The sequence below is a fragment of the Phycodurus eques genome, chromosome 7 (assembly GCF_024500275.1).
Source record: "Phycodurus eques isolate BA_2022a chromosome 7, UOR_Pequ_1.1, whole genome shotgun sequence".
NCBI classification, from domain to species: Eukaryota; Metazoa; Chordata; class Actinopteri; order Syngnathiformes; family Syngnathidae; genus Phycodurus; species Phycodurus eques.
In genome coordinates, this window is record NC_084531.1 from 14,936,023 (window position 1) to 14,949,805 (window position 13,783).

At 40.7% G+C, this 13,783-nt stretch overlaps 1 protein-coding gene across 8 annotated transcripts in view; it reads right to left on the reverse strand.

Annotated features, from left to right (window-relative positions):
- Positions 1-1,395: 1,395 nt before the first annotated feature.
- plch1 (phospholipase C, eta 1) overlaps positions 1,396-13,783 on the reverse strand; it is an 83,442-nt gene continuing 71,054 nt past the window's right edge. For 5 of the 8 annotated variants that reach the window (XM_061681294.1, XM_061681299.1, XM_061681298.1 and 2 more), the window contains 6 exons: positions 12,960-13,044; positions 12,009-12,155; positions 11,733-11,812; positions 11,539-11,598; positions 10,374-10,758; positions 1,396-6,665 (listed from right to left, as the gene is read on the reverse strand). In XM_061681294.1, the coding sequence (XP_061537278.1) occupies positions 4,042-6,665; positions 10,374-10,758; positions 11,539-11,598; positions 11,733-11,812; positions 12,009-12,155; positions 12,960-13,044 (3,381 nt within the window). In that variant the 3' untranslated portion in view covers positions 1,396-4,041. Of the gene's footprint in view, positions 6,666-9,192; positions 9,221-10,373; positions 10,759-11,538; positions 11,599-11,732; positions 11,813-12,008; positions 12,156-12,959; positions 13,045-13,783 lie in introns of all 8 variants that reach the window. The other 3 variants (XM_061681301.1, XM_061681300.1, XM_061681296.1) reach the window with 3 other exon arrangements.

A 13,783-nucleotide genomic window follows, 5' to 3' on the forward strand; every position in this document is an offset into this window, starting at 1 on the left:
CTACTGATGCTGTGTCATCAGGAGGTGAGGGAGGAGACAGTCTTAAAACCATCTGAGTACCTTGAAGGTAGAAAATCGCTATACAAGTGTAAGCCCATTTACTAATTATTTTGATTTAATTAGATTTCACTTGGATTTTAGTTAACACTAATGAATCCATTTTTAAAATATATTTCCTTTAAATGTTTTCATTTAGTATTCTTATTTTTTTAAATGTACTTTTTATGTCCTCTGTAGTCTGTAATATTTTCATTTTAGTAAATATTTCAATGTACTTTTGAATGTATTAATTAGTTTGGAATTGATTTGAATGTGCTTTTCATAAGGATATAATTAGACACCTTTTAAAAATGTTTTTAAACGATTTATTATTAATTTATTTTCTTTTTTAGGATTGAGATTTTTTTAAATTCTACTCTCAAAAATGTTTTAAATTATTGGATTGCATTCTTTGTATTCTTTTTTATTAGGTTTATAAATGTTAACTTTAATTTAATGTTTTATATTGGTATTCTTTTGTTATTTCAAATGTATTTGTAAATTTTTTTTAATTGATTTCTAAATTACATTTTTAAATGATTGATGCTTTATTAGTTTTTTGTGGCTTTTTAATTTTAATAGGGGTTTGTTGGGTCTTTTGTGTGTATTCCCCCCCTCCTCCCATCACCCCGGCGCCCCCTCTTCTTCCCCATCTTTAATAATACGGAGCCCCCCCTCCCTCCCCATCTTTAATAATACTTGTAGTATATTATAATAATGGATATCTACAAAAAAATTCAATGAAGACAATTATTACATTCATAATTATCAGCATTATCAAATTCAAATCTACACATAATCTAATGAACTGATCTTAAATTCTCCCACAGAACTAATCTAAAACTTTTAATGAATACAATAAAATAACCAGATTATTAAATGTATTTAAAATACATTTAATTTTAATGAATTCACTATAAGTTCATGTAATAATTTAATTACGTAAATACCTCAAAAAGAATGTCCCGAATTTACCTGATTGAAAATTGACGCAAATCCAAAAAATACTGCAGCTTTATTTTCACCGTTATGGTCCGCTTGCATCGGGGCCAAGTATGTCACACCCCCCCCCCCCCCCCCCACACCCCCCACCCCGCTTGCATCGGGGCCAAGTATGTCACCCCCCCCCCCTAAAAAGCTTTGCTGTGTGTGGCAGTGAGCACACACTTTAAATTGTGTATGGTATGACATCACAATTTTTCAGTGGGCCCTTTAGGATAATTCAGCCTTAGTGCAGATCTGTGCCCATAGTCCATTCATATATTATTGAATTAAATTTTTTTTTTTTTACAATTTTAAACGAAATTCCAAAATGTATTGAATATTTTTGAAGAGAAGAGACAACAAAACACATGATCAGTGGAAATGAAATACTTCATTATTTGTATTGCATTGGTAGGAAAATGCTCACAGTTGTCAAATGAGCAACAATACAAAGAAAAGAGATGGTCTACTCTGGAACAATAAAAATAATACAATTACAACTTTGCTACGCTCCCTCCCTCAGCCTCACCGCTGTACACTTATTTGCATTCTGTTACAAGTTGTACAAAATAAAAATCACCAGAATAGACAAGAGTTTGTATTCTGTATTCAAAGCAATTAAAAAAATAAAAGCCTTTAAGTTCCAAATATTTTTTTGTTTGCAGATCATAGACGGCAACAAGTCCAGAAGCAAAGAAGTTGATACACTAGATGGCACCCGGTGTGAGCCTTCATCTTCAATTGCAACTGTTCATTCTGTGCAAAAGTTGTCCGGAGCTGTAACAACGTTTGTATAAACGGGTGCATAGTCATGCTCGACATGTTCACATGTGGGTAACATGCACAAACATACGTTCAGTGTACAGTCAGAATAAAAATACCATCCAAGGATCCAAGACAACAGCGGAATTATTTACACTTAAAATAAAATACTTGGGTGAACGAGAAGACTTTTATGGTGATGACCTTCACTTATTATTTAAAAACAAAACATTCCAGTAATACAAAGAAACACATTCTGCTTCATAATCCAGTCTTTTTTCTTTTTTTTCTTTTTTTTGCTTCAGAGTCACAGTTTTGACATCACAGGGACAATGATAACACGTCTGTCTTATTTGGACATGAAGCAGAATATCGACAATACACCGCCAGACTAGAACAACTTTTAACTAGTACAACTGCTGACAGTTCATACATGAATTTCATGCTGTAACAATGTTGTTTGTATGGTGTCATTTGGAGTGTTTAGCTGGGCATACACTGTGCAAATTCACCTTTGACCTTCTAAGGTGACATTCACCATATCAAAATGATACAAGGAAATAATACAAAACAAATCTAGATGAATTGGGAGTAGCGTAACGTTAGGCTTTTGGTTAGCGTGCTAACAACAGCATACCATTATTGTACGAATATTACAAGTATATTGATTACCTTTTTGTTTTTTGACCCGATTCAACTATGCAGACAATCGCAGAGGTTTATCCAGAGCCTGCATTTATCTGTCGTTTGCAGATCTGACGAGAAATTGTGCAAAACAAATCAATATGGAAGCTAACATGTAAAACTCGCAGAACAAACTAACTATAAACAAAACAGGAAACCCATTGCGAAACAATACAGTTCCTATAAAGCGTGCAAGTTTTTAAAAAAATTTAAATCATTTGAAAGGCTAAAAATAGGCCTAAACAAATGTTGCAACTCGGAGTCCATAGCTAGCCTTGTTAGCGCAGCTGGTGAAGCTTGCTATCGCCACAGATATGAACATGCCCTCACATTTATAGCAGTATTTTACAAATAATAAAAGTACATTGCTTACCTCAGAGCAAATGAGTGCCTGCTTATTTTTGAGGGACTATGACTAAGCAGTCAGCCGTTTAGCTTTATCTGGGTTAGTTTTGGAAATAGAACTAAGAAAATAAAAAAAAACACATTTCACCTTCAACCTCTCTGACATCATTTAACCTTAATTACCTTTTAAAAGAGCAGACATATATCCAAAACTGAAGTCATAAAATTATCATTGAATCCCTTGGGATTTAATCTTATCATTACAGACCCTAGAGCATTGAGACACTTTACAACAATAATAACTATGTTCCTTTAAAACTGGCCATCTCTCTAGTTACTATTACAATCATTTAAAAGGCAAATGTCCAACGTAAACATTACGATCAGGAGCCCATAGCTAGCCTTGTTAGCATAGCTCTTTATGCTTTCTAGTGTGGATAGTGACATACCCTCAAGTTTGTAGCATGAGTTCGTAGTAATAAACATAAATTGGTTACCTTGGAGCAGATAAAAGCCTGACTTTAGATTTCAAATGACAGCCGCATTAAAAAAAAAATCATTCACGCTCTCTTATATTATTTAACCATATTTATCTTATAAAAGAGCCCAATTATATCTAAAACTTAAGTCATAAAATCTAGCGCTGGATTCCTTTGGAACATCACCAAGAAAATGTCAGATCTCTGTTCTCCGTTCTGATTGGCCAGTCCGCCTTTCCAAAGTATGGCTTAGCAAAAGTGAATTTCCATTGACTCACTTTTATAATTGAGACCGATTTAAAGCCTTTTCGTTCCACGTACAGTGTACACGGCAAAACAAGGACCGACTGACAGATACCAAACGGTCATGCGACAATCAAATTATGAATATGGTCGGCTGCGACAATGTTCTCGCACAGGTGGAGCAGAGTTATGACTATCTTTTCCAAACTCCTGAGCCCTTTTCCATCCATGTGCTACTGACATCTACGGGACTTGAGTGGAACAGCAGCTGTGTGGTAAGTCCAGGTCCAGTGTTAGCACATCAATTGCCAGCTTTCTCTTTTTCTGTCGCAGGCGATTAACTCCTAGAGAGTGAGTTGGAATGTAAACACAACACTAGTAAAATGGTACAGTGTATGTCCAGCTTCAGGGCAAACCTTCTGGTCTGCAGATAAAACAAAGTTTATAATTCCTTGATCAACCAGTATAGTCACAATCAGGCCTTTATCTCATTTTACTGTCAAAGCTAAAGTCTGAGAAGGAAGTAGACCTCTGGCTCTGATGAAAATTGGGAAGAATTTGAAGGAGGAAGAGAGTCATCGGTACAGTAGTGATCTGCATGTTGATCGCTGTTTCCGTACTGTGATGATGTACAAGCTCCCTCAGGAAGTCCCCTGTCTTCCAGCCGGCCTAAGTAGCCTGCAATATAAGAGCCAGTAGAGTGTCTGTTCACAGGTGAATTCTGTGAGGCTGGTTTATTCCTCAAAACCACCCCGCCTATGGTGGTGGTGGTGCCATTGACCGTGCCACCCGAGCGCGGTTTCAGGGCCTCTTGTTGTCTTTCGCGGGCGCGGCTGTTGATGTGGCGCACTCGGCTTTGGCTACGGGAGGATAAGCGACGGGTGAGTAGTGGAGGGTCGTCGTCGATATCCAGGGAAGTAGAGGGTTCTGTGCTTGTTGTCTGTGGGGTTTTCACTTCCTGATCGCACTGAGGAGACTTGGACATTTCTCTTTCACTATCCTCAACCTCCAGACTGACCAGTTTGCGCAACTGTTCTGTCAGCGGGTCACGAGATTGGGACTGGAAAGTTCCTACCCCCATGGTTCCCATCCTCTTTTGTTTCCTCATTTGTGGAGTGATGAAACTGCGACTAATGATGTGGTATTTACTCTGAAAGTTACATGATATGTCTTCAGACGTCAAATCTCCCAGAGACTTGGACTTACATGGAGTGTTGCCGGTCAAATCGACAGTATTCGACTGGGGACCAGTTGATAAAGATCGTAAAGTTGAAATCTTTGGAGCTTTGGTGTTGGACTGTACCTGGGACAAAGTTACCTTTTGGTTCCACGAATGCTTTGGAGTGAACGCTTGGTCTTGACTTTGACAACATGGCTGTGACACTGAAGGCGGTGGAGACTTTGATAAGGATGTAATGCCATTATAGTTGACGTGGCTGTACACTGTATCCAAATCAGAAGAAGGAGAATAAAGGCCTCTACCTCTACAGCTATTGGGCGAATGCGCAGAGTGAACTGGGAGATTTTCTGAAGAGGAGAACCCATTTTGCAAGCATCTTTCCTGCTCTGTGACTCTATATCCTTGTCTTACTTGGTAAAAACTGTTGGGGGCCTGGCTGCCTTGTCTTCCTTGGTGAAAACAGTTTGGGGTCAGGCTTCTGTTGAAGCCTCTCTGTTGCGCCAAGTCTCTATTATGAAGAAAAGGATTGCTTTGAGGACTCGGGTAGCCGTTATGGCTTAGTGGTCTTGGTCTGGAAACCTTAGAGTCTATGGGTCTATGCGTTGGAGAAGATTGGATGCTGAATTGGTGATTCAATTTCTGATACTTTACTGATACTGAACTTGGTTTACTATACGGGGAAGGACACGATGAAATTGTTGGGTACTGCTGAGGCTCACAATATGGCAGAGGGTGTCTTTGGTGGGAGTATTTGGACTCATTTTGATAAATAGCGTTCTGTTTCGTCAGACTACTGAGGGTCTTCCATGAATGTCTTGGTGTGGTCAACCTCATCTCTGTTGGATCCTCATCAACATTCACCTCCACCTCTGCAAAAGCATTGCAGACATGGTCATGGGATGACTGGAAAGACTTATTCACAGGTGAAAGTGTATATCTTTGAGTAGAACTCCTCTGTTGTTCTGTTATAGGTGCTGGTGGATCAAACACTTCCTCGTACACACTCTCCTCTACCTCCTCTGGATCTTCAATCCTCCCTCCATTTGTGGAAATATTTTCCCAACACACATTGCCCGGGCTTCTTAAACATTGAGCCACCTTTAGTGGAGAAGAAGCCAAGATACTTGACGGTATGCTATCCAGTGTATTTGTCTGAACATTGACTGACTGATTCTTCAGGTTGTACAGTGACACAGGGGGTGACAGCATCTCCTCATCTAGAATGGTGTAGACCTCCTCAAGGTCAGCGGTTTCTGGACTGGAGAGGAGGGCAGGGTCTGCCGGAGGAATCGTGCATGGTGAAAGGGTTGTTCCTGGAGTGGCAATTTGAGGAGCTTTCTGGTCGGCTGACATTGTTGGAGTGAACCTGACATCTTGATGTTCTCTAAGAGGAGAAAGGGCCCGATCACGAGAGGAGTCGAACTCGTTTTGGTCAGCAGTGCTTTCAAATTGACTAATCAGAGCTGATATGGAGCCTCGCGTGTCTTGCTCGTTGCCTAAGGACATGGCGTCAATGAGTCTGGAGATAGTGCTGTCATGCAGCGTTCTGGGACTCTTCACGTCATGGTCCATGTTGACTGGGGAAAGAGGAGCCACAGACAAATGGGCAGACGAAGAGGAGGATGAGGACACGGAAGGTGCGACTGTGAAAGCCATGCTGGTTGAAGAAATTTCCGGTTTATCTAATCTGCACTGGTTGTTGGTGGAAAGTGCAGAGTGGATCTTAGATTGGGTGACTCGATTGTTACCTGCTTGATAATTGACATAGTCGTCCTCATTTCTAATGTTATCACCAACAACAAGATAAGATGCCTCCTGTGGTTTTTTGAGATCTTTTTTCCACCTGTGGTTCATCTTAGATGGGGATTGGACATTTTTTTTAATAGAAGCTGATGATTTGGTGTGAAGATCCACAGAGGAACACCTGGGTCTGTCAAAGGGGTAAGTTCCTGTGGACACAGATTGTCGACCATAAACAAATACTGTATAAACACAGAAAATGAGTCTGTTGAATGCAGGACATCATGCCATCCAACAATAGCAACGAAAACAATTAACAGTCCAGCCAATACAACGTAAACCACAGACAAATGGATCACCAAGTACGACTGTAAAGGAGAAGCTGGAGAATGAGGCTTTGGAGTCCATGTTTTCAAACACCATATCGGGAAAAGAGATGATCAGATGGGATTGATAAAATGGGAACAAATGGCACAGCGATATAGTTCTCATATCACTTTCAATTGCCCCTTTTCCGCTGGACAGAACCATCTCGGCATGGCTGACCTTATTTTGGTTTGGGCTCGTTTGTTTTGCACTTCAAAATAGTACCACAGGAAACTGTGAAAAGCAAATCGCATTCGTTCTCCTGTGGCTGTTGACAAAGGTAGGGAGAAATTTTATTGGAGGAGACTGTGGAGAACAAGAAAATGGACCGATGCAGCAAAGGGGAGGGTAGTGTCAAGAGCTAAGACACAGAAACAGGGCATGTGTGACCACCAGTGCCTTCCGTCACCCACATGGTATCAGCTTGGTACACTCAGAACCCTGGCTGACCACGTACAGTCGATCCCCGCACATTCCCACTTTAACAATCATGAATTCACCCTTACGCTGATTTTTATTTCAGAACGTAACCCCCCTTCATCAGCAGAAAATCCAGCCTACTCGCGATTTATTTTTTTGTGACGTGGTAAGAAGTCAGAAATTTTTATTTTTCATTTTTGTGGCAAAATACTGTTTACAGTGTGTATGTACTTTGGGAGACCAATTTTGAAGTTACAGTTGTTAAACTGTCCCATTGCGTCAGGTATAGTCTCATGTTTATCTCTGAAGTCATGTAGCATTTGCTTACACCAAGGGTGTCAAACTCAAATTCACGGTGGGCCAAAATAAAAAATTGGGACAATGTTGCGGGCCAAACTCAATATTTAATAAAAAAAAAACACTAAGATGTGCATGTTTCCCTTCTCTGCAGAAATGTAGCGTTAAGGTTTATCATATGACAACAAACTTAAATTTTGCTTAAACACTGAATTTGGAATAAACAAACTTTAATATTATCAACACGAGAAATTAAATTTGCGATAAAAGACATCAGTGGTATCTGTTTGTTGTTTTGTATTTAAATAGATAACATCAATTCTTCTGTCTCTCCATCTTCTATTTATCTGTCTCCAACTACCTTTCTTTTGGATGTAAATCTTTTTTCAAAGGCCAACAACAAAACAACCCAAAAAAATAAGAATGTCCTTCAATAAAAAAGCCAAACTTCCAACTATTAACAGTTCCTGCCTAGGAGTTGATAAAGGGTACCATTAAAAAAAACAAAAACAATTCAATTATATTATATTCTTTGTTACAGCCACATTGCTTCGCACACGAGAAACAGGTCTGTCTTTTACTTTAGTGAACAGACAATCTGCCACCCACCTGTCTTGGAAGTTAATTGTTTTCCATCTTTCGTTTGGCCATTTTTGGGAAGGGGAAGTGTAAATTTGTTCGAGGAGACTGGTTGGGACTGCAACAGAAAGCTCGCCGGTCGAGACTGATGGGCCAACACACGAGCAAAGCATTCTAGGATTTAGAATATTAGTGTCGCATGTGCTATATACTGGCAGGTCAGCTCTAATACACATTTGATATGGTCTTGCGGGCCAAATATAATTACATCGTGGCCCAAATTTGGCCCCTGGGCCTGAGTTTGACATATATGGCTTACACAGTAGAATGTAAAGCCAGCTTGAACAAACAGCGCTGAACTAATTTGCTTGATAAAAAAACGTCAACACTTTACCTTAGCCATTCACCGTTCAGCAGTATTATCCAACATCTGAATAAGATATCCGCCCACCACCTGTTGTTAACGCTTATATAATCCATCTTGTCGAGGTACTGGTGCTGTCAACAGGCTAAATAGCGAGTTAACGGCTAGCTGGGAGCAGAGGCTGAGGAGGAAGTTAGTTTTTGGATGCTCTTATTTTTGTAACACACACTGGAAGTACAGATGCGGAGCATGGGAGGCATAGCAAGCAAAGCAGACACCGGCAAGAGATTTAAAATGTTTCCTATACTGCACAGTACTGCATTTTTAAGAGCATTACAATGCTTAAAGATGTTTGTAAGTGCATGAAATGCTATTAAAGTGTTTTGTGATCATAGTTTGTGGTATATTTGTGTGTCTAAACTATTAATATAGGCAAGTATAACTTTTATCACTATCACAAATGATAACACTTTTGGGCGTCAATTATTCACTGAAATGCACAAAACACGTCCTGGCTCAGTCACTATCCCCCGTCAAGGGCGGGAGTCCACTGTACTGGAAAGCGGACCTGATACTAACTTGTTGTTGAGAGCCGTGTAGGGACCATCCAGAGGAAAAGGGACAAAATAGAATACACTGGGAGGACGCAATACTGGCATATCATTTCAATGATGCAACCTTCAGACAAGCGGCGTATAACTCTGATTTACCTGCAGGAACATCGAAGTCACTTCTCTACTATCAAGAAGCACAACAAATGAAGATGGGACAGAAAAGGTATGTTAAGGCAACGTGGAGAGCACGCTGTAGTGTGTCAGTTCACATGGTTTACTGGACATAGGTTAGATGAAGAAGTCCAAATTTTGCATTAACTCATATGAGGCAGTTTACAGTGCAGTAGAACCTCCAAAGTCCAGGAGTGGCTCAGCCTCCGATCTGTTTTTTTTTAATTTATTCTAAATCATTTTTAATGACAAATCATGTATAAAATGAAAAATATATATTATACAGTAAATTGGTTGCCTTCATATATCCATCCATCCATCCATTTTCTGAGCCGCTTATCCTCACAAGGGTCGCGGGAGTGCTGGAGCCTATCCCAGCTATCATTGGGTAGGAGGCGGAGAACACCCTGAACTGGTTGCCAGCCAATCGCAGGGCACATATAAACAAACAACCATTCGCACTCACATTCACACCTACGGGAAATTTAGAGTCTTCAATTAACCTACCATGCATGGTTTTGGGATGTGGGAGGAAACCGGAGTGCCCGGATAAAACCCACGCAGGCACGGGGAGAACATGCCGCTGCCTTCAGAGAGTCTTCATTAATTCCAAAGGCCAAAGTAAAATCTATTTAAAACTCCAAGTATATATAAAAAGAAATAAGTGAAGCACTATACGATAAGACTAAATACTAGAGATAGGACTTAAATACTGAACTGAAATAAAATTCCACATGAAGCTTAGCGTACATGGAAGTGAGGCAAAGTGATTGTCGCTCTAGTCATATTGTACTGAGCAGCCAGGACAGAGATGGATGTCACGCTTTGTTATGTCGTTAAGTTCCATTTCCAATTCTATGTCTAGAATCACATTTTGGCTCCTACCCATCGCTGGTGGTATAAACACACACACACACACGCACACACACACACACACACACACACACACACACCAAAGCCAAAGAAAAAGAAAAGGACACCTTTAGATGCTCACTAAGTTTAACTTTGGAGGTTGCACCGTAGTCTCTTAGAGACTAATCCTGACTAACCCTGAATGTTAAACAGTAGAATGGTTTGTTTAGTTTAATTGTAAATCAGTATAATTATAAACATACATGCTGATTTGGCTAAAATTTAAACTGTTAAAAGAGAAAGTTGATACCCACCAATGACCGCATTGGCACCCAAGTCATGCTCCTTGTCTGCAGAGCACAGGGTCAGCTGTCCCTGCAGAAGCCTGTCTAAAGGCATAGAGGTGGGTCTGTGGGTGAGGGGAGGCCGTGCTTTGGCCCGCTTTTCCACGTCTGCCTCCGTCCCGGACACGCCCTCCCCGACGACCTCGACACCCGCACCATTCTTGTGCTCCGACATGGGGGCCGCCGACTCGGACAGCGCCATCTTGGTTTTCTTGCGGCCCTTCACCGGGGCGCTTGCCGTGCGACGCAGCAGGTGGTCGCTGATGGAGCGCTTTCGAAGGCCTGCCGAGGTCGTATCAACGGAAGACTTGGAAGAGCGGTTGAACAAACCCCGGATGCCTCGAAGCTGATTTCCCTAAAGAAAATAAACACAGTGAGCCCAAGTGGTGTGGGAATGTTTTCTTATGCAGTCTTTACATGGCTTTATAAGTGTTGCCTATATGAGCACTTGTGTCTTTAGATACCACTGCAAAACATGGAAAAAGCCAGTGTGTGGGTTAAGCAAGCATGCTCACATTACAGTACAACGTTAATAAATAAATAATATTTGTGAAGTTTAACACCTAAAATATGCTGTCACATGATGCCCGTTTAATGTTTCTGCCTGCCCCTCAAGGATGTATTCCCAGAACCGGCCTTGGTTGTACTGTAACATGTTCAGATTGTTGAAAAAAAATTGTTGACTTTGGGTTGTTGGGGGATGCGGTGTTGAAAGACCCACATTTAGAGGCGAAGCATACTGCGCAAAAGTGGGGGGGTTGGGCGGGGAGGGGTTGTACGGCAACATTTTCGAGGTGCAGACCACTCAAAAATGTTTTCAAAGCAGGGGGCTATTAATTACAGCAATAAAAGTGTGGGTGTTTTTGTCTTTCATCAGGAAAAGCCGCCAAATATTTTATACTTCGTCATGCATCTTATTATCCGCTTATATATATATATATATATATATATATATGCGGGAATATTTTTTAACAGCTCTGATGTGGCAATTTTGTGGCATCTGTGTGAAAGAGGCTTATGAGACATGGGTGTTTTGGGTCACACACAAATATAAATAACTTTTCTTTTTGCATCCATGCATTTTCCTACAGTTCATGCAGCACCACAAAGAGCTTTCACGAAGGCATCCGGATACCTTGTTGGATCCTAGAAAGTGCATTATGGTAAAGCTGGGATTCAGGACTAGAGGACTCCACTAGAAAGAAAAAAGGATCAAGGCGGATAAGCAGAGAATTGAGAAAACTTCATTTCCTCGGGCTCTCTTCTCATATATATTCCCACACGCGTCAAGCCATTCACACGCCAGTCAACAGGCTGCGGGACACTCACTTTGCCGTAGACGTCATGCACCGACACGTGCACAAAGATGGACGCCTCTGTCAGGCCTTCTAGGTAGACGTGTCTGTAACCTGGCGAGAGATTTTTAAAAGAGAGAGTCAAAGCGGACTTGACACAAAACTGCAGCCTACGGCCATGACGCTGTCAAAGGCATGAGAAGAAACATTCGGTAAAATGTGACAGCGTGTCGTGTCGGGTCTGTCAAATTGTGTTCTATATTAGAGCCGCGATGAGACCGGGGGGCGATCGGGGATGGTGCGCACAAACCAGGCATGAGGCTGCTGAAGGCCACCGTCCGTTGGCCGATGAAGTCTCGTCCGATCGGGTCGTGATCCCACACCAGGAAGCGCACTAGAGCCACTTCGGCCATGTGCAGCGTGAAGGACAGCGTCTCCTCCCAAACCGGGTTGAAACCTAGAGAGAGTCACATCATAAACCAATATCAAGCGTTCCTGGGATTATAAAAATTCGCTTTAGAAACCTTTTTTACCTTTTAAGGTAAGCTAAACTATTTATACCTATGTGACTGTGTGAACTGCTCTAGTTTTAAATTTACAAACGTGCATATAAAATGACTTCCTCGTCACCTGACTGACAGCAGTTCATTGTTGACTGACAACAATGAACTGCTGTCAGTCAGGTGACTAGTAAGTTGAGCTACCACTTTATTTAATTTACTTTTTTATTATTTGAAAAGTTAATCACCAAAGTATTAAATATAAAATAAAACATTGGAAAGATAAAGGACAAACACAGCTGTCTACTGGATATGGTAGGGAACTGTCTCACCTGGCCCTAATGCAGAGTAGTAACAAGCCACCTTTCACGCTGCCTCCGAAAAGCGGGACTTGTCAACCTTTTCCCCAGGGTGGGCTGTTCTGTTCTGTTCTGCTGACGGAGGGATGCTATGTCGCCGTGTCAGCAGATTCTATGTTTTCAATGATTTAGAGCCTACGCCAATATGCATCTTTTCATAGAATGTACCCCAGTAAACACAACATGTCAAATAAAAGCTTTTAATAGTTGTGGAGGCTTTTTCCCTGTACCCCCATTGGCTATCTTAATCTAGACAGACATGATGGGGCGACGACACCATCAACGCCCCCTGTTCTGCTACCCTTCAGCCTTTAATTAGTTCATCTGACTCTTTGATCCCACCAGTGCTGCACACACATCCTGTCTGTCTGTGTGTCAATAGTGGGTTGTTTTTTTCCTCACCATTGTCATCAACAACACGTGTTTGCTCCTTGCAGCAGTCAACAGGTAGACCGATAATCTCCACTTCCACGAATGGATCAATAATCTGAAGGGAGAAAAAAAAATATGTCATATAATGTTACACAGCAATGCCTTATCACTAATGATTATAAAGTTGTGACTTTTGTCTCTGTCAATAAGCAGCAGTAATACAATACAACGACTGTGGGACACACCATTAGGTACACTTGCCTCTTGAGATTAAAGCCGCAATCCACAATTTTTTTTAAATAAAAAAAATGATATATATATTCACCCAAACCAAAACTAGAGAAGATGACAAAATGCTGATTAAGCCTTTCAGCCCCTCAAACATCTTGCTGTATTCTTCAACAGTTTATTTTTCTATATTTAGTGAATGCCTGATTCATTTCCTGTACTGGCCCAGTTGGCGGCGCACCAAAAATGACATAGAAATGACGGCACGGAAATGAGGCACTTTGCCGAGCAATGGGCAAAGCCTAGTTGCTCACGAAAAATATTATTTTGCCTTTCTGTAGCATAAAATAGTCATCCAATAATAAAACCGCTTTGTTGTAATGCTGAATTACAGCAGTAGGGGACACCAAAAATATCAGATTATAGTTTTAAATGCAACAATAGCAAAGGTTTGGGCTCTCTCACTTGGCCAGATAAAGTGAAGTAAATGTTTTTCAAAATAAAAAATACAGTACATGAAATAAAATATTTAAAACTATAAAAATATATTCATAAATATGTATTCATAAAATAAAAAAAATAATGTAAACATAATATAAAATGTAAAAATAATCCTGAAAATGACA